The 22,752-nt window shown below is 55.1% G+C and overlaps 1 protein-coding gene across 9 annotated transcripts in view; it reads right to left on the minus strand.

The window, feature by feature from the left end:
* Positions 1-22,752, minus strand: part of CD82 (CD82 molecule) — a 50,964-nt gene that overhangs the window by 20,602 nt on the left and 7,610 nt on the right. The window contains exons 2-4 of one of the 9 annotated variants that reach the window (XM_041722942.1): positions 18,915-18,985; positions 9,559-9,627; positions 3,645-3,727 (exon numbers count right to left, since the gene is read on the minus strand). In XM_041722942.1, the coding sequence (XP_041578876.1) occupies positions 3,645-3,707 (63 nt within the window). In that variant the 5' untranslated portion in view covers positions 3,708-3,727; positions 9,559-9,627; positions 18,915-18,985. Of the gene's footprint in view, positions 1-3,644; positions 3,728-9,558; positions 9,628-18,884; positions 18,986-22,752 lie in introns of all 9 variants that reach the window. The other 8 variants (XM_041722943.1, XM_041722939.1, XM_041722940.1 and 5 more) reach the window with 8 other exon arrangements.

The following is a 22,752-nucleotide window of genomic DNA, read 5'->3' on the forward strand; positions in this document are numbered from 1 at the left end:
CCTCACTCACCCTACGCTCCTCTGGGCCCCTTAAAAACAACCGCAGCTGATGATGACCCTACATCTCTCCTGTCTCCCAGCAGGCCACTTGTCGCCACCTCCCCCCTTGCCGGTGGACCCTGTTACTGTCCTCATGCTACAGATGGGGGAAACAGAGACCCAGACCTTGCCAGAGGTCACCCAGTCCATCCACAAGGTGCTGGAAGCCAGGCCAGATGGTGGCACACTAGCAGCAGGGACCCTTGGGACTGGTCCTGGGCCTTCACCTGGAAAGTCAGTCTCTGGGGACAGGGAGGCTTCTGAGGTGCTTTTGAGGGGAAAGGTTCCCCTCAGGTGACACAGCTTGCTGGGATGAAGGGGGACTTTACAGAACCTGGGAGTCTGGTTCCCAATGATTCTCGAGGCCCTGCCCACCCCAAGCCCCTACCTCATGGCACGGTTGGCCAATGGCCAGGCATCGGGCCCACGGTCTGCTCCTGTGTACCTCAGAGCCCTATGGCAGCCCCTCACCTGCCCACCTCGGCTCTCACAGGGTAGGTAGAAAATACCCTCTGGGCAAACACAGCCCCAAGTCGATGGAAATCCAGGACTGCCCAGCTAACCTCCTCAGCTGGCCTCAAAGCACCCAAAAAGGCACTGGCCTGTCGGTCCCTCTGTGGGTCTCATGTTCAATGACTGCCATCTGGTATGGCTGGACCAGCCAGGAGGCTGTAGGCCAGCCGGAGAAAGGCCCAGCCAGGCGGCCAACCAAAACAGGGGGAGACACTAGGGAGACACTCTTTCTCTGTGAACCGAGACTGGAACCATGGAGCACCCCCCACATGAACCACCCCTCAGCTCCACCAAAATCTCCCGACAGGCTCAGCCAGGAGCCAGGACCCTCACGCCAGCGTCCTTCCCCAGAACAGCACAGCATCAGCAGCCTCTGGGCTTCTGTGAACCTAAGAATAGCTGATGAGGCAATTTTGTGGGGAGTTTGGGGCCGGGAAGGGGTGCAGGCAAGGATGTACACGTGTACACGTACGCACACACGAGCACACACAGCAGCCAGAGCGAACTTTCCAAACCACAAGTCTGATCATGTAACCACTTCCCACTGTGCATAAAACAAAGACCAGAATCCTTCCTGGAAGGCGGGTGCGGCCTGCATCCCAGGGAGCCACCCTCTGCCCCAAGCCCCCATGCTGGACTTTTGCTGCTTCTCCCAGAACTCCCCTCTCCCCTCCTGCTCCGGCCCACCACACCTACAACTCCAGGGAGCTTTTGCTGACCATCCCGACAGGGTCAACTGCCCTATTCTCTGCTCTCCTGGGGGCCGTATCCTTCATGCCCACACCTAGCACAACTGCCTTTTTATCATCCATTTGAATAAGTACTTGACTGGAGCCCACATCACCCCGCACCCCCAGAATACAGCCCCAAGTGCAGAAACCATGGCTCTTCTGTTGGCGTGTCCACCTGGCACCCACAATCGGGGTCTGAATACAGAGATGTCAAATATCCCGTTGGCGAATGGGTGATGAGCGAATGAGTGGACAAACGCACACTGTCCCTGTAAGTCTCTCCTTTGCCCTCTCCCGCCCCACCCGTCCCCACATCCTGGGGGGCCATCCTGGTCCCCAGCACACAGGGAGTTAACACCTGACTCCCGCCAGCCAGCCCCCAAAGCTCTGGCCAGAGACAAGCTTTTCCAGTCTCTGGCTCCACGGGGCAGGCTAGGAGCAGGATGAGAAGGGACTCCTTGGCCAAAACCATCAACCCTGTTTCCTTTCTCTGCAAAGTCTCCATCCCCTCCCTCTCACTGCATGGGGTGAACAGGCTGTGCCCCTGGGCTGCAAGCCCCCACACCTCCTAGGCTATAGCCTAGACTCCTCTCTCCAATCCCTAGGGTCCCCAGGATAGAAGCACAACATTCTGACCCTCCTGACTGTTCCCCAGTCCTGACCAGGTGGCCCTGAAGCCAGGCTGAGGCCCAGGAGCTATGCACTTGCCAGGGAAGGCTTGGCTCTGGCTGTATGGGCAACCATTTCCCAGAACCCTGGCCCAGCCAGGAGGGAGCTGACTGTCAAGCCGGGGAAGCCTAGGTGCCCTAGGTGGCTTCCAGATCTGGCTGGACGACAGCCACACAAGGCCTCAGCACTGTCCTCGAGGAGGGGGCTGGGGCCAGAGCCAGCGCGGACAACGGCAGGGCAGGCAGCGCCACCGCGGTCTGGACGCATGTGTGTGCGCGTGCACGTGTGTGGGTTTGCATGTGCCAGGAGCACACTTGTAAGCACCTGTGTGCTGGGTTATAGTTAGAGGGGGAATTGAGAACGATTACTTCCCAAACTGTCTACAACCCTATGTAATGCCTTTTCCCCAGGAAATCATGTCCATTGTGGAAAATTTGGAAAATGTAGAGAGGCATGCAGAAGAAAATCCAAATTCTCAAGAATCCCTGTCAGAAGAGGCATCTTCTCCTCTCAAAATATCTTCATATGTGTGTATAGTTTTTAAAAATAAAATCAGATCATAATAAAAACATCCTGTTTTTCAGCCTGATTTTTAAATGCTAGAGGTTGAACCACCAACACAGAGGAGACACAGCCCCCAGGCCCCCCGGGGCCCAGGAAGGCCTCTTGGGCCACTCCCTACTGCCCCATCACACTTACACACTCATGTATACACGCACATTCACACACATGCACACTCACACACATGCATGCACACACACATGCGTCACTCTCCCCCCTGCCCCATCACATACACTCACAGATACACACGCATGTACATTCACACACATGCACACTAACATGTACTCTCACACATGCATCAGTCTCCTCCCTACCCCCCACACTCACACCGATTGCTCATACACTCATACACACATCCATACTCATACACTTTCATATGTCCACACTCATACACTCACACACATACTCTCACTCACATACACACTCAAACATACACACACACACACACACACACATATCATCATCCTGGCAACTGCAAGCAAAAGGAGTCAGTCAGTGCCAAGCCTGAGAGGAAAATTGAGGAAAACCAGCTCCAGATGGACACCAGGCTTCCATCTGGGCGGCCCTGGGGCTCAGGGACTCGGTGAGGCCTGCCAGGGTGGGTCTGGGGAAGGGGGACTGTGTCCCCACTATGGCCTCAAGCCTGCCTCTCTTGCACACCGTCTGGGAGGTGAGGGTACAACCCCCCCAGTGGGGGTGGGAGGAAGGGGCTGCTGAAATCTAGGATCATAACAGCAAATTCTTCAGAGGGGACACAGGAGAGCAGGGGAGCCAGCACAGGGCATGAAAGATTTCAGGGAACCCTCTGTGGATGAGTGAGGGGACACCCAGGGGGCTCTTCCCCACCCACGCCCACCTCCAACCCCGACTAGCCAGGACCTTAGTGCTCCAGGAGAGGGGACAGCTCAGAGAGGCACCAAGGGCCCTGCCACAGAACCAGCTGGAATGCAGGTTCCAGGAGATTTCCTGGCTGGCCCCACCCACTTCCATTTGCAATGGTCTGCCTCAGCCCCCACCCACCACCCCCTACCACCACCATCCTGGGCCTGGAGCCTTTGCAGGGTCTCAGACTGGGCTGCCTCAGGGAAGCGTCTCTGCTGGAGGTGGTCGGCTGGTGCTGGTCATACTTACAAAGAAGAGCAAGTTGAAGAGGAAGAGAAAGTACTTGGTGACTTTGATACAGGCTGACCCCATCCTGCCGGTCCTGGAGCTCCCTGGCAAGAAGAGAGGAGACAGGTAGGTCAGGGCCAAGAGGAAAGGGAACAAAGCTGATGGGCATCAGTGACCCAGCAGCCCCAAATCATCCCAGCTTGTCCTTGCAGCAATCTCAGAGGGGGGTGCTAACATAAGGTCGCATTTTATGGCGCCTTGAGGCCCAGAGAGGTTGAATGACTGGCCCAAAGCCACACAGCTAGACAGGGTAGGCCTATAGGCCATCTCGGTTGCTTGATGTTTTGACAGTTGGAGTCTGGCCTGGCCCCTCTACCAGGCCAGAAGGAATGGAGCCTGGAGGGAAATTACATAAGATCCTCTAGGGCTTTGGAAATACCCACATGGATGCTGGTCAAAGTTAGGAGGCCAGGAAGCTAGCAGGTGACTGCTGGAGACCCAGAGGAGAGACCACAGCTTGTGGCACAGATATGCAGCCCCCTCTGGGGCCAGGGGGCTGCTGGGGGAGAAGGGGGGGTGGTCCAGACTCTCAGAAAAGGGACGGAGTGCTCCTTCCACCGTTTCCTCACAATGGGAACAAGTAGAGGAACAAGTTTGTAGAACATCCAACGGATAGAACATCCAGCAGAGTAACATGAATTCAACAAAAATTTTTATCTCACCCCAGAGATTAAAAAAAAAAAAAAACTGTCATCATTTTAGTAGTTATGCTTGTAGCATGTGTGCCTCACAGATGGTTTCAAACAAAACTGGGCTCTTACTATATAGCGTGATTTGTAACCTGCTTTTCTCATTCTACAATATACTGTCTCTGTATGCTGGAAGAATGTTCTACAACATAACTTTACATGTTGCATAGGATTCCATACTGTTGATCATTTAACATTTTGGAGGGTCAGGTTCCTCCAGAAAAATTCATGCACAGGCAGCATTTTACATATAATTTCCGGGGGTTCTCAGGCCCCATAAAACCCATGCAGGAGCCCCCAAGGATCCTAGGGGTTAAAGTCCCAGATGCAGACACATCACAGAGCATGTAACCAACACTCGATGGTTAAACACACGGCTGTTTCCAATTCTTCACTGTCATCCTGGGTGATACACCCATGTTTCTGAAACAACACAAACCATGCTGGAGCATGCTGGTGTCTGTCTTTCCGCACTGATGGACCACAGGCCAGGGCGGGACTCAAGGAGGAAGAGGGGAGCTGCAAGCCGGCTGCCCTCACCCCTCCCTGAAGCCATACAATCCAGGAATGAGAGCAGCCAGCTCTCAGCTCTGTGGGGTGATGGGAGGCAGCGCTGGGCAGCTGAGGCCAGGACAGCTGCATAGGACAGCTGCTTGGGCAGAGCTGGGCTTGGGGGTAGGGAAGCAGGCACGAGGCCCAGTCCTGTTCCCACAGGCCCCAAGGGAGGGGAGGAGGGGAGCAGGCCACAGAGCAGAGGGAAGGAGGGCTGAGGGGCAGGCTTCACCCCTTCTTCCTCCTGCAAGGGTAATAAAGGGTAAAATTCACAGTCCTAAGCCTTGTGAACATCCCCTGTCCATAAGGAGGTCCCCTCTGCCTTTTCTGGAAATAATAATCTTCCATCATCCTTGCCAGGGGGAGCTCAGCTTTGACTTTCTATAGCTCCCGGGATAGGGGAGAGGGCTTAAGGGAGTCCAGTTCTCTGACATCTCAGTTAGAGATCTGACCCCTTGCTGTGGGTCAGATTTGGGCACAACATAAAACAAAGCTGTCCAGAGAAGGAAAAGGCTGTCTGGGTAGTAATGAGCACCCCATCACAAGTGGCATGGAAGCAAAGTCTGAATAGATCATTTGGGGGGATTCAAGTGCTACATGGGAAGATTTGACTGAATGGCTCTTCCGGTTTACCAGGGTCCAAGGCTTGGGTCTAAGAAGGGTCCCAAGCTGGGACTTGGGAGTCAGGGAAGTCCAGCCTCAGCAATGCCACCTGGGGTCTACTCCAGACCCAGAGTGGGGAAAACAAGGACTCTCCTGTGTCAGGAGGGCTAGAGATGGGAGATCCCGGACCCAGGCTGGCCCGAGGGAGCCCTGCAGGGCATGGTCCACATAAAGGAGCATTATTGTTCTCCAGCACAGCGCTTGACAGGCCACAGGCTCTTCGGAAACTTGCGCTGAACAGAACAGCAGCAGAGGAAAGATTCTCACACGGAGCGGGCATGTTTGTCATTCCTACCTGGACCTGTGTGCCTGGCTGGGTCTCCTCCCAGTAAGTGACACGGGACGCCCCGAGTGGTTGACCCAGGCTTGAACCCCAAGCAGTCTACAGAAACGTCACCCTTTTACTGGAAGAACCTCACTAACTACGCTCTAGCGGCGGCCAAGGGCCCGAGCGGTGCGCACTGGGTTTTTGTGCAATTGGAGAAGTATGCAAACGGTCTTTGGCAACTGCTGCTTGCTTCTCGTGGGTACGGGAAAGCAGTTTCTACACGTTCAGCTCCCACATCCTCTGCTCAGGCTGGGCTGCCAGGGCCGCCTCACAGGGCTGGGAGTGCTCAGAAAAGGGAAGTTTGTGGACAAGAGTCAGTTCTGGGCCCAGGGAGTGAGGAGGAGTAGCTGCCCTCGAATGGCAGCGAGTCCAGGCGGCCACCGGTGTCGGGCATCCCCCTTAATCCTCCTGTGCCCAGCAGGTGAGGGGGGAGGCTCAGGGAGGTGAAGTAACCACCCAAGTCACACAGCTCGCAAGCAGGGGTGGGCTTGATGGTATAAAAGGATCTGTGGGATGGCTGGGATTCCCAAGTGGGCAAAAGGAAGTGGAGGTGCTAAGCGAGTATCCCCTGATAACTCTGACCAATGTCGCTGGTCTCGGACACTCACACAAATTGTACTAGGCATCCGGCAAAGCCCCTTTGGTGTCCTGGGAGCAAACGGAGGCACAGAGGGGTGAAGGAGCTGGCCCCAAATCACCAGCACATTGACCAGCAAGGACAGAACCCAGGCCGCCTCACCCCTTAGGCTGCCCCATCCTCTCCAGGAGGCAGCTGGGATGTTAGAACAGAAGCCAGACAGCCCCAGGACTGGCAGGCAGTTTGGCCCATCTGGGCAGACCCAGAGGCTACCCGGAATCACTTGGAGGAGAAGAAGGTGCTGGGAATCAGAGCTTGGGGAGGCGGCTCCAGGGCACATTAGCCAGTATCCAAGGATGCAAAGGCTTTCTTCGCTCCATGTCCAGACTTTCCCCCTCAAAGCACCACGAAGCAGAAGATGGGCAGTTCCAAGTAGGGCAGGGGGTCAGCTCAGGCTGAGAACATGCCCAGGTGGTGCCACGATGGGACCACCTCCCCCAGAAAGTCGGATTCAGAGGGCCTGGGACGGGGGGTCGGGGGGTATCTGAGCCTCAGTCTTCTCATACATGAGATCGGAATAAGCACTGCTGTAGGGCAAGGGGTGGCCAGCTGGGTCTCTAAATGAAATCCAGCCCACCACCTATTTTTTTTGGTACAACTTGTGAACTAAGAACAGATTTTGCATTTTTAACTAGTTGGAAAAAAAAATAAAAAGATTTTTTGTAGCACGCAAAATTCACACCATAATGGCCCTAAATAAAGTTGCAGGGGCACACAGCCATGCCCCCTGGTTGATGTCCCCAATGCAGGGGACCCAATGAGGTACACACGAGTGTCTGTAAGAGGCAGCAACGGTCAGGACCGCCTTCAGCTTGAGATCCTGGGGGAAAGCGAGCTGGTGGCAAGAACTGAATGTAAGGAATTGCAGACAAGAGGGAGAAGACAAAGGCCCCCCAGATAAGGGTTCAAATACTGGCTCTGCCAGTACACGGGCACAGGGAAGGGGGACCTCCAGGTCCTCAGGCCCCTCATCTGTAGAGTGAGGGCCCCGCTATAAACAGATAGTGAGGTCAGTGCTGGCACAGGGGGGCTCAGTGGGCCAGAGCAGGGGCAGGCCTTCATCAGCACTTCTGGAAGGAGTACGGGGCAAGGATTTCACCCGCCAACGAAACTGAACAAAGGGAATGTCTCCCAGTGTACTGCTTCCGTGTATACACTTTCTGTAAACACTGGGGGGTCTTCCCAGGCTTTCCTGCGAGCTATATGGACCGCCGACAACACAAGGGAATGGCACGCGTGCGCATTTTATTGGAAATTTCCAGAACAGCCACTGACAGCTGTCTGAGCAATAGGAAGGCCATACTTACTTGATGTTATACTGTATAACAGGTAAATCGACCATTTCTAAGCAACTACAATTGAAATTGACCAAATATATAATTTTACGCCAAATCAATTCATGCAATGAAATTACTGTGCTGATATTTTACTAACTCCTACTCCTTCCTCAAGACTGACTTCAGATATCACCTCCAGGAAACCTCCTACTCCAGCCAGCCTTGTCCATACCACCATCGTCAGCCTGTCCCTGCCAACACACATGTTGGTTAGCCACACTCCCTCTCTGCTTCCTGCCAATAGCTTTGGCGACTGGATCAGTTCCCAGAACAGACTCGGGTGTTCAACTGCCTGGGTACAAATGTGATTCTCTTATCTCCTTGCTGTGTGATCCCAGACCAATGACATAACCTCTCCGAGCCTCACCTTACTCATTTGTAAAAGTAGGAAAATAAAATCCATTTGGAATATTTGTCCAGAGATTAAATTAGATAATGTGGATAAAATGCCTGGCATGTGGTAGGCTTTCAGTAAATGGAAGTTGCTATTCTAATGCCTGATGCTGTACAGTAATGTTCTACTTATTTGTCCCATCTGCCCTGTGAACTGTGATACTTTGAGAGGAAAGACTATGTATTATTTATGAGAACAAAGTAGGCCCCCAGCAAATGTTACCTAATGAAAGATGGGATGGGTGGCTGGATGGAGCAATGGATGGGGAGATGGGGGATGGAGGGATAACTAGATGGAGGGATGGAGGGATGATGGGTAGATTGATGGAGGAATGGAGGAATGAGTGGATGGGGAATGAAGAGATAGAGGAATGGAAGGATGGCTGGCTGGCTGGCTGCCTGGATGGATGGATAGCTGGATGGAGGGATGGAGGAATGAATAGATGGAGAATGAAAAGATAGAGCAAAAGAAGGATGGAACAACGGCTAGATTGAAGAATGGGTGGACATGAGAATGGAGAGATGGAGGGATAGAGGGGTGGATCTATGGAGCGATGGCAGGATGGTAGGATGATGGAAAGATGGATGGAGGGTTGGAGGAATGAGTAGATGGGGAATTAAGAGATAGAGGAATAGAAGGATGGAGCAATGGCTGGATGGAGGGATGGTAAACAGGAGAATGGAGAGATGGAGAGATGGAGAGATGGAGAGATGGAGAGATGGAGAGATGGGGAGATGGAAAGATGGAGGAGTGAAGGGAAGAAAGACTTCCATGTAAAACACCAGAACTTTCAAGTGCTCAGCCACCTGAAAGGGGACTGATACCCTCTGCCCCTGAGTCAGCTGAGACTCTATTTTCAGGCCTCTTCTGTCCTCACCCAAGGTGGGGGGGGGGGCGGTTTGTGTGGTGAGCACCCTCAGAGCCAGCCCTAAGTGCCAGGACCCATTGCCAAGGCTCCTTCACCTTCCTCGAAGACCCTGAGTATAGGAAGTGGGCCTGGGGAAGAGCTGGTGTCTTCAAGAGAACCCCTTGTCTGTGTCGGGGACCTGTGAATTTGCACCTGTAGGGTAGGAGGCTTGGGAGAATGGGGTAGCAGCCCTCCAGCCTGATCCTAGAACTTGCGTGTCCCAAACAGTGCGGGGGGGGAAAGAGTTATGTGATGCTGTGGCACCTGCAGGCCCAAAGTGGGGAGGTGCAGGCTCAGTCCCTGCTCTAGCAGAGCACGGGGTTCGAGGCACAGCACGGTGACTGCCCGCCCTGGGCCTGCCGCCTCACCTGTTCAACGACGGGCTGGGACACGAGCAGCGGTTTCGGGTGTGGCTCCTCAGAGTCCTAGAAGACGCGCTGTTAAGAACAGAAGGTATTGCTGTTTCGCAGTCGGTGGAGTGCCACCCGCACATCAGCCTATTAACATCTCCAGAATGCTCTGCAGCAAACACTGCTGAACTCAAACAATTTTTACACTTAATAGCCCTCAATACCACATGGAGCACCTCTTAGGAAATGCTGCAGGGTTGCAGATGGGGGAGGGGCTGGGGATGCCCCTGCGCCACCCCCCTGCTGGCCCAGACCAAACACCTGAAAGTCACACTCACCCATGCTCCCTCTCATCCCACAGCCCAAAATTGTGTCCTCTAGTCCAGCACTTTGCCGGGGCCCCAAATCCCACTTCCCGCCTGGACCAGGGCGGCTCCCTGCGAGTCCCGAGTTCCACTCCTATCCTCCCCAATCCCTTATTCACATGGCAAGGGGTTTGAAAACTGTAAACCAGACCTTGTCACTCCCCTGCCTACAACCCTGTAACCGAGATGTAGCCGACATGGTCCCTATAAAATCCAGGCTCCTATGGAGCCGGCGAGGCCTTGCCTGGCTTCCCCGCCGCTCCTCTGTCCTCAGCACTTCTCCCTCCCATACACACACGCATTCCTAAGGCTACTCTCTTCTCTTGCTGATCTCTTCTCTTGCTTCTCAGCTCAGTGTTCCCCCCAAAGCCCTCTGCTGGCTCCTCCTCCTCCCATGGGCCAAGTTCCCTCCTCCCAGAGGCCTTCCCTGAACACCTGATCCACATGGCAGGCCTCGCTTCCAGCTGCACAGTAGAATCAAAACATGCCAACATCCAGGCCCTTGACTCTGCCCAGACCAAGTCACCAGAATCTTGGGGTGGGGGTGAGGGGTACAGGTGGAGGGAGCAAGGGAGGCTCCCCTGCCCACTGTAAGGAACAGCATCCTTGACACGGGGGCCTGTCACATGGCCCACTCACTGCGATTAGCTTACGGGCTCTCGAGTGTGTCTAGAGCCCCCGTTAGAACACGGCTCCTCCAGGGGAAGGCCGTTCACATTCGCCACAATCCCCGAGCCCCAAGCAGTTCCAAGCACGGGCTAGGCACACCGTATGTATTGTATGTATTTGCGGAAAGAAGGAAAGGGAAGTGGGTGTCTGGGTAGGTCAGGAAAGATTGCTTAGAGGTGATGAGGTGATGGGACAAACCAACCTTGATCCAATAACTGGAGATTTCCAGTCTTTAAAAATGACATTTTGGTTTATGGGAAGGGGTGGTTGCTTACTCCCAAGAATGGATTTTAATCTCCTCTAGGTCAGAAAAGCTGGTGGAAGCTGTGAACTCTCTCTAGATGCACATGCCTTTGTCAGGTTTCAGGGGGTCACAAACCCTAGAAAGCCAAGAGGTTCCTAATTCCCTCATCCCCCAGTTGCCTTAGAGCAGCTGCTGGTCTCCTATGTCGGCTATAGGTCAGGATTACCCTGGGGGCTGTACAACTTGCTCATGCCTGGGCCCCCTTCCCTGGGATCTTGATTAAATTGGTCTGGAGTACGGACCAGGCATTGGGATCTTTTAAGTTTTCCAGAGGATTCTAATGTGTTGAGACCCACTGCCACAAGCCCAGTCTCCAGCACAGCCTGGTCCCTCTCTGCTCAGAGGGAGATGTAGGTGGGCTTGAGGGAATCTTCCATGAAGCTCCCTGCACCTCTGCTCCAACTCCAACTTCCTGGAGGCTCACACCCTCCGGGGTCATTTATTCCGGGGAGCAATATCCACTCTGCAGAAGACCTTCCAGATCATTGCGTTTCTCAGAGGGGATGGCGAGAGCAAGAGCCTCCAAGTCACACCGAAAGATCAAGCCTAAGCACACAGTGGTGGACTTGGACGGGCCCAGTGCACCTGCTGCCCTGCCCTGGCTCACCAGGCCTTCCTTCTGCACAGAGAGGTACAAGAAAGTCACACTGCAACCTTGGGTTCCCCTACCACCACCACCCCACCCCACCTCCACCCCATCCCCCCCAGAGCTGCTGCAAAGCAGCCACATAACCTGGGGAAACACTGTGGTACTGCCCCTTTCTCAGCAGATGGAAAACTAAACCCACCCACCACACACAGGTAGGAAGAGGAACCACAATCCAGCCAGTGCCTAGTAGGGCTCAGTCCATGCTGGTCACCCTGGCCGCTCCTCCCACTCTCCCTGCCTGAGGATGCCAAACCTGCCACATCTTACCAGCTGTGTGGCTTCGAGCAATCACTTCATCACTGTGCCTCAGCTTCCCCACCTGTCAGATGGACTTACTAATGAACTATGGCAGGGCTTATATGAGCTAGCATCTGCCAAGGGCCTGACACCCAGGAAGTGTCAAATAAATGCGACCAATAATGACAATTACTATCCAGAAGTTAGTTGTTGATTTCCTGACCAACAGTCCAAAGCCCTCTGAGGGGCTCCAAATGTATGCATGGCCTGGAGGCCTCCATGCCAGAGGGTGGCGGCTGCTGGTGACGCTACTGGTCCCCTGCAAGAGGGTGAGGGTTAAGCAGGGCAGGCCTGGGCCACAGGGTGGGGATTGAGCAGGGCAGGGCTGGGCGATCTAAGGAACAGGGCCTCTGTCCTGCGCATGGGCAGAGCCTCTGTCTCTGAGCCTCTGGCTATGCCTCAGGGGCCTGCCAGAGGCCTAGAGGTCCAGCCGGTTTGGTGAGTCGACAACTGATCACATCACGTGAGTTCAGTCGCCTGCTGGGGCAGAAGGTAGAATGAGAAAGCCTGGCCTGGCTGCTCTGTTCTGGAAGCCCGCCTACCTGTGGGCTCTCCACCTGCAAGCTAGTCCTCAGCCACTCAGCTCTCCGGTTCTCTGGACTTTGTCCTGGTCATCCATAAAAAAGAGGCTGGCCACAGGTGGCTGTGTTTGTTTTCATGTGTAACAGGTGATATGTTTCCTGAAACCTCAGCTAGCTCCAGGCGCTGGCTTTTTGACCTCTTCACTATCGTATTTTTCATTCTCTGCTCTTACCTTTTGTTGTTGTTGTTGTTGTTAAAACAGAAAAGAAAAAGTAAAAAGCTGTTTCTCTGGGCAGCAGGAAAATCACGAGGCCACCAAACATGATTAGGCTCACGTTTCCCTCCTAAGACCTAGGTCTGAATCCCAGCTCTGCTTCCTATTAGCTGTGTGACCTTGAGCCACTGAATCTCCCTGAGCTCCCACGTCTCATCTCTTACCGGGGGGGTTAAAATCTCACCACCTCTGCCAACCGGGGTCAGAAGATACTCACCCCTCCCAGGAATCACAGGATTGTGAAGCCCCAAGCCCTCCTGTTAGTCTTACAGCTGCAGACTCTGAGGCCCAGTGAGACTCCAAGGCTCCTACCGCACGACCCCACAGGCCGGGGTGACAGGCTCTGGTTCTCTCGAGGACCTTAACACCTGGAGCTGAGGTGGACTTCTGGCATTTGAGGGAAAAAGGTCAGGGGTACCACAGGAATGTAGACAGCAGCCACCCCTGGCCAGACTGTGACAGAGGAGTTTGCATCATACCATTCCCACTGTCTGATTTATTCTCTATAATATCCCCTACCCCGAGATATTGTTATTCCCACTTAACAGATAAAGAAACTGAGACTCAGAGGTTCACTGACTTGTCTAAGGCCACAAGCCCAGAAGGCCATGAAGAAGAGGCCACTGGCACAGAGGGTGCAGCATCAGGAAGAGCAGACACTTTAAGCCTTCCAGCCTCCCTACCTGGCACCATGCAGCCAAAGACTCAAATTGAGGCTGAGCCATAGCCCCTGACTTCTCCCTCCCCACAGCTCCCTTTCTGGACTGTTTTTGGCCTTCTTTGCAGGCTATTTGGGCCCCAGGCAGACCCTGCTCCCTCCCAACACTGGTTCTAGGGCTTACACACTCTGATCCACAACACTAGAAGGATGCTTTGGACATCACTTACTTCATCCCCATTTCTCAGACGAAGAGACTGAGGCCCAGAGAGGACCATGAGCCCCCATCCATCTGGGGAATGTGCATGCTTAGTATGTTTGGTGGAGGCAGGGAGGGGATTGTTTAGAGCCAGCAGGGCTTCCCAACCTGTTTCACATATTTGTTTGGTACCCTGAGGTAGACAGACAGAACCACACCTGGTCCAAGGTGACCAGCCCAGGCCTCTGTTCCCAAGGGCTGAGAAGATAACCAACCATCCTAACGCACTGGGTACATTCAGCATTATTGTTTGGGAAACCCTAAGTTAGAGGGACATTTAGAACTAGCTGAGAGGCTGTCCAGGAGCCCCCGATTTGAGGGGCTCTAGCAGGAAGACCTGAATTCCCAGACAGGCCTTCAGAATTTAGCCCCTTCCCCAGCCCCATGGCAGGGGAGAGAATGATGAACCAACCAGGTCATCGTATGGCCTCTGGATTGAGAGACACCTCAGTGCCAAGCCCTATCTCACTGAGCTGTGTGACTTTTGGCAAGTTGCCCACCCACCCTGAGCCTCAGTGTCTTCATCTGTAAAATGGGCACATCAAGGCTTGGCCAGGAAGGAGGAATCAGCTTGCCAAGCCTTCAGAGGGAAGCATACAGAGACAGGAGACTGTGGGAAGGGTCAGCCAAAATGATGCCCGTCCTCCCGTGGCAGGAGGAGAGTGTGCACGAAGACCATCCCTTGAGACGCAGGACACAGAGCTTCCTGCAAACTGCCCCAGGTAGGCTGCTGTCCCCAAGACCGTGAAACAGATGTCAGGCAGAGGGGAGATAGATAATGACATGAGCGCCTATGGAAGCAGCCCCCCATGAGCAATGCTTCGTTAACCTTGCCTTGTTCAGGCCCACCCCAGTCTGAGGTGGAGAGAGGGGCCTCATCGTCCCTGCTTTACAAGCGGGACCTCCGGGGCTCAGGAAGGTGGTAGCACTGGGCCTTGTCACAGGGCAGATGGTGGCCCAGCTGAGCCTGTGTTCCTCTGGACCCTCTGACTCTGAAGTCCAATGTCCTGCCCACTTTGTGATACTGCTCCCTACCACTGAGCATCCGCACTCAGGTCACTGGAGCCGGGCTTTAGAGCGGTCGTTCCTGGGGTCCTGAGCTCACGGAATCAGAGCAACCAGGGACAGGGACAGGCATCTGCAGGCTTCACACACAAGCGTTTCAGAACCCGTACCCCACACTAGCCAGCGGTGACGGCAGTGGGTGCAGAGAGGCAAGCTGAAACACCAGGACACGCACCCGGGCCTGACCAGCACAGGCGACCTGAAAGAGGACAGCATGCCTCCTCTAGGATGGCCCACGGGTCAGAAGGCCTGAGGGGCTGCCCTCCCAGGGGCTCCCAAGTGGCCACTGCCACTCAGGGTTCCCACCCCGAGCCATGCCCACGACAATGTGTGGAATCCAACACTATAACTTTCAAGAGCACCCAGCCTCCAGCTCTCCCTCTGAGACACAAGACATGCACCTCAGAACATAGTCTTGGGTCCTGAATAACAAAAGCTGACATTTCTGCAGTTACTACTTGCCAGAGATTGTGCTAAGTGCTTCGCGTGGCTCTGCTCATCCTTGCCATGGCCGGATGAGGTGACTACTGCTGTGACCTCCAGTTTATGGGTGAAGAAAGTGAGGTTTGGGGTGGGAAAGGGACTTGCCCAAGGTCACACAGACAGACCATAGAGCTCGGACTTGAACCCCACCAGTTCGACGCTCTGCCGTCATGCTACACAGCCTGCAGAAACACATTTATAAATGATAGGAAACTAAAATAGCCTCGCCAAGGCCCAACCCAAGTTCATTGGGCTTCACGGCCCAGCCTCCAAACCCAACCAACTGAAGACACTCTGGAACCTCACTAGGCACCAGGGAGCAGCTCTCACAGCCATCGCAGAGCCCGGCGGCAGGTGGCTAACAAAGGGTTAAGCCCTGGGCCAGGGCTAGGGGTTCATACGGGACTGAGGCTGGGTGATAAGTGTGGGCCCCCAGGAGCCAACTAGGGAGAAGGAAGGGGACTCTAGTCAGGGACCCCGCATGGCATCATGCAGGCTCTTCAGTCACAGCATCCTCTCCCTAGGCACTGGGTTCAGGAGGAACGAGAAAGGGCAGCTGAGATGCCACCTCCTCCAAGCAGCCTTCCCAGGAGACTCTCCTGCACAGACTGTCTCAGAGCACTGTCTGGTGGCCCTAATCTCCTCCACACAGGTAGGTAGGGTGGGCATCAGACAGATGTGCGGCTAATAGTACTGCCTCCTGAGGCTACAGTTCTTAGCCCCACTAGGCCTGAGAGCCATTTTGGCTCTAGGGGTATCTGATGGGAAGAGAGAGGGACAGAGTCAGAGTCAAAGAGGGTGGATGACTGAGACACAGTACAGGAAATCGTTGCACGCATGGGTACGGGACTCTCTCTCTCATGGGTCCTTAGGTGAAAACACAGAAAAGATGGGGCCAAGGGTAGAGGGCAGGAGCGAGTGTTTAATTCCAAGAGCAGGGGGAGGGGGATCGTCCTGGCGGAGACCCAGCTAAAGCAGCTCAGCCCAGGTGAGAAGGAAAGGGCAGGGCTCTCTGGGGTCTCACACTCTCTCCTTCAGTCCACCCCTCCCCACCTGCCTCTTCCCTTCTGTAGATGCCCTGTCTCTGCTGATGGCATCCTCTGAGCCTTGCCCCCGTCTCTCCCTGTGTCCAAGACCAGCTCTCAAGTCTCCTCTGCTTGCATCTTGAGAGCTTCTGACATGTGGCATGTCCAGGGCAACCTCGCCAGCACACGGGCCCCAGGTTCCAGCCTCGCCAGGCCTTCCCTGGGGCAGGCTCCCAGCTTCAGGGAGGTGTGGCCTGGAGAAGTCCATATCCACAGTGGGCTGTAGGCATCCAGGGCCTCCGAGGCTGGCAGGAAGGGCAGCCCTCCCGTACAGCAAGTAGAGCCCAAGTCCTAGGTTCCCAGGCGGGGCGGGGGCCATTTAACCAGCCCAGACAGCTGACGTTTGGGGCACAGCCTGTCAGGGGTCCACCTCCACGGAGCGAGGGCCCCGGGGCTGTCGGGTCCTCTGGGATTGTCCAGGAGCAGGGCCTGGGCAGACTCAGCCAGGGTGGCCTTGGTCCTTGGCACCCCGAGAGAGACGTTCTGGCTTCAGAGGTACTTGGAGGGTAGACTGAGGTGGGGGGTGTGGTTGGGCAGGGGGAGAGAGGCAAGAGAGGGCAGAGACCCAGAGGTAAGGAAAGAGAGACAGAGAATGAGTGGGTGGGAGTGGGTGGGGGGAGAAAGAGACAGACCCTGGGCGAAGGGAGCCCCCTGCGCAGCCACATCTCCAACCCACAGACCCTCTGGGGTCTGCGCAGGAAGCCCCGGGAGAAACCTCAGGCAAAACCCACCCAGGAAGGCAGGCCGGCTAACCCAGGCAGGATGCCGCCCTGGGAGCCAGCCCAGCTCCGCCTCCCCCCTGTTGACCCCTCACCATCTGTAGCCAAGAGCCCACCTCCCTGTGGCCTCCCTGGGAGGCTCACACCCTGCGTTCTTGCCCACACTGTCCTCCCCCCAGCAGCCATCAACAACGGCCCATCCCCTCCCCTGCACATTCTCCTCAGCCTTGGCCTCCCCCTGATTCTGGGAGCGCCAGGCAGAGCTAGGGACATAACCTGCCCCCCTGAGACTCCCCTTCCCCAGCAGGCTGGGCCTGTATCGCCGGAAGGGGTACTGGAGCCACTCACAGACCCCTCAGATGCCGAAGCAGCTGGACTTGACCTCAGCCCGCAGTGGCTGAGCCCCAGTCCTGATCACCCAGGTCCAAAACAGCCCCATGGAGTTCCCTAACCTGAGCCGTCAGGGCTCTGGGGGGCCGGGGGTGGGGTGGGGAGAACAAAGGGACAGACCCCAACTAGCTCTACCCTGTACTCGCGGCCCTTCCCGAAACTTTAGTTTCCCTCTCTGCGAACAGGGCAGGCCCTGTGCCCGCAGCACCCCCATCTCCAGGGGCGGGAACCCAGGACCCTTCACCCTGGAGACCTAGACTCTGCTACTTCTACCTCCTCTCAACCTGCTTCCCACTCCCAGTTGCAGGGGACATGCCTCTGCAAGGCAAAATTCAGCCAAGAATGTGAGCAGGGCTGAGAGGTGGGGATCGGGGGTGGATGGAAAGGCCATGAGTCCCAGCAGGGCCTCGGCACGCCCCCTGCCCTCTCTGGGAGATGATGGCCAGTTCATTCCCATCTTACAGGGAGGTGGGGGTCTGAGGAATAAAAATGGTAGAACACCACAAAGGGAAGCGTGTGATTATTATCACTGCAAGAAGGTTCTGGGCCATAGGGTACTAGGAGGAGGGGTGGACAGACAGACATGGAAAGGGAAGATGTTTGACACTACAGGAAAGGGTCTGTGTCCCCAGAGGGCCCCAGGCGCCAAGCATTCCAAGAGTTCTCAGCATGGGGACCTGTAGCGACATCACCTTGGTCTCAGACAGGCAGGGCCTCAGGCCCAGCCCCTCAGACATGCTGCTCCCCGCCAGACAACCGACCCAGCACACTAGGACCAGAGCCAAGAGCTCAACAGCCTGGTGAGCACCCGGGGTGACCAGAGGGAGAGGGAACTGTTTGCATGGCATTGGGAAGACAGATGTGCAAATGAACCCTTGGCAGGCTAGAGAGGCTCCTGGGAGGCTGCACTCAGGGCTTCAGGTCACCTGCATTCCCACCCTGACCCTGCCAGGAAGCCTCCAGTGTGATCCTGAGAACACAGAAGGTAGGAGTATCTCGCTACAGGTCGGGAAACTGAGGCTCAGGGGGGTCCTGTGCCCCGGGGTCACAACTTGGACCTAGCAGAGCCTGATTAAACATATCTGTTTGCAGCTGATTCTGTCCCTCTCCCCAATCTGTCCCCCTTTATCAGCCTCGCACACCCTCTAGGCTAGAGGAGATACAGCGCAGGCCTCAGACCAAGGCCCAGCCAGACACCTGCTCTAGGGTGTTAGGTGGGTGGAGGCGGAATGAAGCCTGAGCTGATTGCAGGGGAAGGAGGGATAGGCATTTCCTGAGCGCCTCGAACCCACCAGACATCAGTGGTAGGTGTTTTGCACACTTTATCACATGCAAGCCTCACAAGCGGTCAGGGAGGAAAAGTAGCTTTCTTATTTTTAGGAGACGGAAGCCAGAGGTTCAGAGACGATAGGGGCACTTGCTCGAGGTCACAAAGTATGAGAGCCATGAGTCTGAGGCTGACTCTGAAGGTGAGGTCAGCCATCCCCGGTCCACACAGACTCAGCACCCTGAGCCCTGCCAGTCAGGTGGACCCTGGGGGGGCCGGGCTCAGACCCACAGCAGCCACAGCCCTGCCCTCATGGCCTGGGTGGGGAATGAACTAACCCGGTTAACTAGCTCACCCACTGGACAGACCCGAGACAGCTGAGTCCGCTTGGCCAGCACACCACAGCTGGCCCCAGGGAAGAAGGTGGCCGGAACTGGGCCTGGAAAAATAAGGAAGACTCAAGTCAGGGGACAGAGGAGGGGGTGAGGGCGTTCAGACAGAGCTGTGAGGTCCAGGCACCCCAGGCTGGGAGTCTGGAAAATTCTACAGGAGTACAGTGGGGCAGGGCAGGCACATTCTCCCCACCTCCCCCCGCCCCGCCACCAGGGGCTGATGTAGGAGGGCAGCTGGTCTGGACCCTACCTCCTTGGGCATTAGGGGCTCACCATCAGGGACCCCAAATGCCCAGGCAGGAGTCAGTACCAGGGATGGCCTGAGCCACCCTGTCTTCCCTTCACAGGTTCCTGGTCCAGCGCGAGGATCCCAGTCCAGTCCTTTCCTGGAGCCCCTCGCACCCAAAACCCACCAGCCCAACTAAAGAGCCCTGGGATCTCCAGTGCTGAGGCTGAGAATAGAGAGGAGACCAGAGTTCTCCCTCCTTGCTGAGGAGGCAGCTCAGGGTGATGGGCCAGGCTCAGGAAGGGGAGCAAAGGCAATAGGGGTTCACCCCCTTAGCTGTGGGATCCTGGGCATGTCACCCACAGCCTGTCATTATCTGTAAAATGGGCTCAGAAATAATACCCTTGCTGCCTATTTTATGAGGTGTGGGGAGGCCCGCAGGAATAGGTACGTGAGAAAGTGTCCATGGCTAAAAGCTATAAAGCATAAGGTATCATTAGCAGAAATGAGAACTCTGACACCCCAAGGAAGGGAGTGACCTTCCCAAGGTCACACAGCCAGATGGCAGCAGAGCACCGTTTGGACAGGGGCTCCTGCCGGCTAGGCCAGGGCCCTCCTACAGCAAGTGCCCCCTCCGGCTGACCCTCTTTTTAATTTTTATTTTAAAAAAAATTTTTTTTCTGGCTGACCCTCTTAGTGGGTAGTGGGTAGAGCATGGGCTTCCTCCCCACCCTCCAAGTCCCAGCTCCTTTGGTCCAGGATCCACTGCCACTCTAGACCAGGGAGTTGGGGAATGGAAGGCCAGCTCTGCACCTTCAGTTGTGGCCCTGGGCGAGCTGCTACAGCCCTGGGACCTCCATTTCCTCACCTGTAAAATGGGCCTGGAGGGAGGGGGACTGACACCATGGCAGCAAGAAGGGCAGGGCCTGGCACGTATGAGATGCCCCACAGATGAGGGTTCTCCCACTTCCTCTGCTGTACCTGCCAGGTGGCAGCCACGGCTTAGGCACATTTCCGAGGCTTCCCAGAAAAATGCCCCGAACAATAACTGGGAACATGAACTGACTAGAAAACACTGGATCTTAGAGGGTCATGTTACTGAACGACTTGTGGGCGGGGTGGGGGGTGGAGGGGTGTGAGTGGGAATAAGAAGTAGAGCAAGACCTTGGCTCAGAGACAGTGTGGGGGAAGCTGCCTTCCCAGCCCCCTCACTGGACCTGCATGAGGGAAGCCCAGAGTGTGTGATACAGTTCGGGGGGTGGTGGTGGTGGTGGGTGGGTATTGAGGGGAAGAAGGGAGGAGGTGACAAGGCCGGGGTTCCTGTATCAGTACCCCTGACAGCTTTCAGGGCTGCCTTGGACATATTAGCTTGCCTGTCAGAGCTTCAGTTTTCCTTTCCGTAAAATGGGGATGGTGATAAACATCTTACCCTCTTGTACATAAATAATATAACAGCACATACTGGAAAAGGTGATGAGGTGGAGGCAGGCGGAAGGTGAGTTTAGGCCTCATGCAAGCCTTTACTCAACAGGACAGGGTTCCTACTGTCAGTAGCACCAGGAGCTGAGATTCACCACACAGCCTCCCCTGCCCCCATTCCACTACTGCATTGGTTCTCAAATCATCGTTCCCAGATCAGCAGCAACAGCATCTCCTAGAAACCTGTTAGCAATGCACGTTCCCGGGCTGCACCCCAGACCAATGGAATCAGAAACTCTGGGGGTATGATCTGTGCTTTAACAAACTCTCCGGGAGACTCTGACACCTCCAGGATCCACCTCCTGCTCCAGAGAAACTTCCTCCCACGGACTCATCTCCCCATTCCCTGGCTCCCAGAAGGCTGTTGGGAAGGAGTCACCATGGAGAAAGGTCATTAAATAGTAAAGAGATCCTATAATTAGTTAATGACACCACAGGCTCCTGAAAGGGAGACAGAAGGAGGGTCAAAAGTCCTCACTGAAGAGGAAAAGCAGCCCATTTGTCTGACTCTCTCTTTCTGTCTCTTACACACACACACACACACACACACACACACAAGCACCGGCCCCTTCCTTCTATGGTGCTACCTAGCACCAAGGGACACAATGCCCTCTTTTTCTCTGGTGGGGCTGGAGCTAAGTTTGGGGGTACATTCTGGTGGGTATTGGGGAAAAGGTTTTGTCTTGAGAACTGGTCCTCAGACCATGAGTTTATTGATATATTTTTTAATTTATTCATGGGGACACACAAGGAGAGGCAGAGACACAGGCAGAGAGAGAAGCAGGCTCCATGCAGGGAGCCCGATGCAAGACTCGATCCCAGGACCAGTGGATCATGACCTGAGCCTAAGGCAGACGCTCAACCACTGAGCCACCTAGGTGCCCCCGGACCACGAGTTTAAAAGCCACTTCCAGGAATTCACTCCATGGAGAGTATTAGATTTGAGCACAAGATATATGTATGGACGAGGTGGTCACTATAGTGATGTGGAAGCTAATGAAAAATTCAAAATGGCCTAAATGTGTGCCAGTAGGAGAATGCTAAACTGGGTCACGGTAGATCCACATAGTGTGACACTACAGATCTGGGAAACACACTGTGGAAGAATACTGAATATCACGGAACAATCCTCCTTCCGCAGTGTTAACCTCCCTCTACAGTGTTAACCTAGAGCAGGAAGTGGTTCATATGGTATAATCCCAACTGCGTGTGTGTGCATGCACGCGCCCATTTGGTTCAACTAGAGACAATGGTTTTTAAACAGTTGACAGAAATACCTCTTTCCTACATCAGAACCACTGGCCTGGGGTGGCCTCTGCTACAAGAGGGGCTTGCTCTCCCCAGAGAGCGTCCACATTCCACAGGGACATCATCTCAATGAGCATGATCAGGACCATGAGTGGAAGCTACCGGAGGATGAATTTGCTCAGATTCTATACCATATTTTTTTTAAGTCAGATCTGGGCAGAGATGAAAGATAGTGAGTTCTCCAAGCCTTTAGGTATGGGAGCAAAGGCTGGATGCTGTCCAACAGACTCGATAGGTAGTGACACAACACTACAATCCCGTTGGGGTAAACACAAGCCCCTGAGTTCCACGCTAGGCCAAGAACACTCAGGTCAAAGCTGGGCTCAAGACAGTCCCATCGAGGATGGAGCACCCTGAAGCCTAAGGCCCTCCTGCCCCCCGGAGCTGTGGGCAGCCCTGGAAATCTTCTTCACCCCGGATCAGAGTCCTCTGTCTCTGGTGGCAGGAGCAGCCTTCACATCATTCTCTGGGGTTCCCTGAGGATGCACACTGCGTGTGTGCGTGGGGGGGGGGGGGGACTGCTCAGCATCTCGCCCAGACCCATTGCCTCATTGAATCCTCCCACAGGCGAGCCATGAGGAGGGTTATCACCAACCACCCCAAAGTCCACGAGGAAGGAAACCAAGGTTGTGAGCCGTTGAGACACTCACCCAAAGGCGAGCAGAGGGAGGAGGAGCTGGCCCGTACCTAGGTCCCCTACTTGCAGCTTGCCCCCTAGGGACTTCTGAGAGGCACCATTTGGGTAGTGTGCTCTACAGCCTCCTGGCCCACGGGGAGCCCGTGCTCCACCCCGCCAGGAGA

Source organism: Vulpes lagopus, chromosome 11, assembly GCF_018345385.1.
Source record: "Vulpes lagopus strain Blue_001 chromosome 11, ASM1834538v1, whole genome shotgun sequence".
NCBI classification, from domain to species: domain Eukaryota; kingdom Metazoa; phylum Chordata; class Mammalia; order Carnivora; family Canidae; genus Vulpes; species Vulpes lagopus.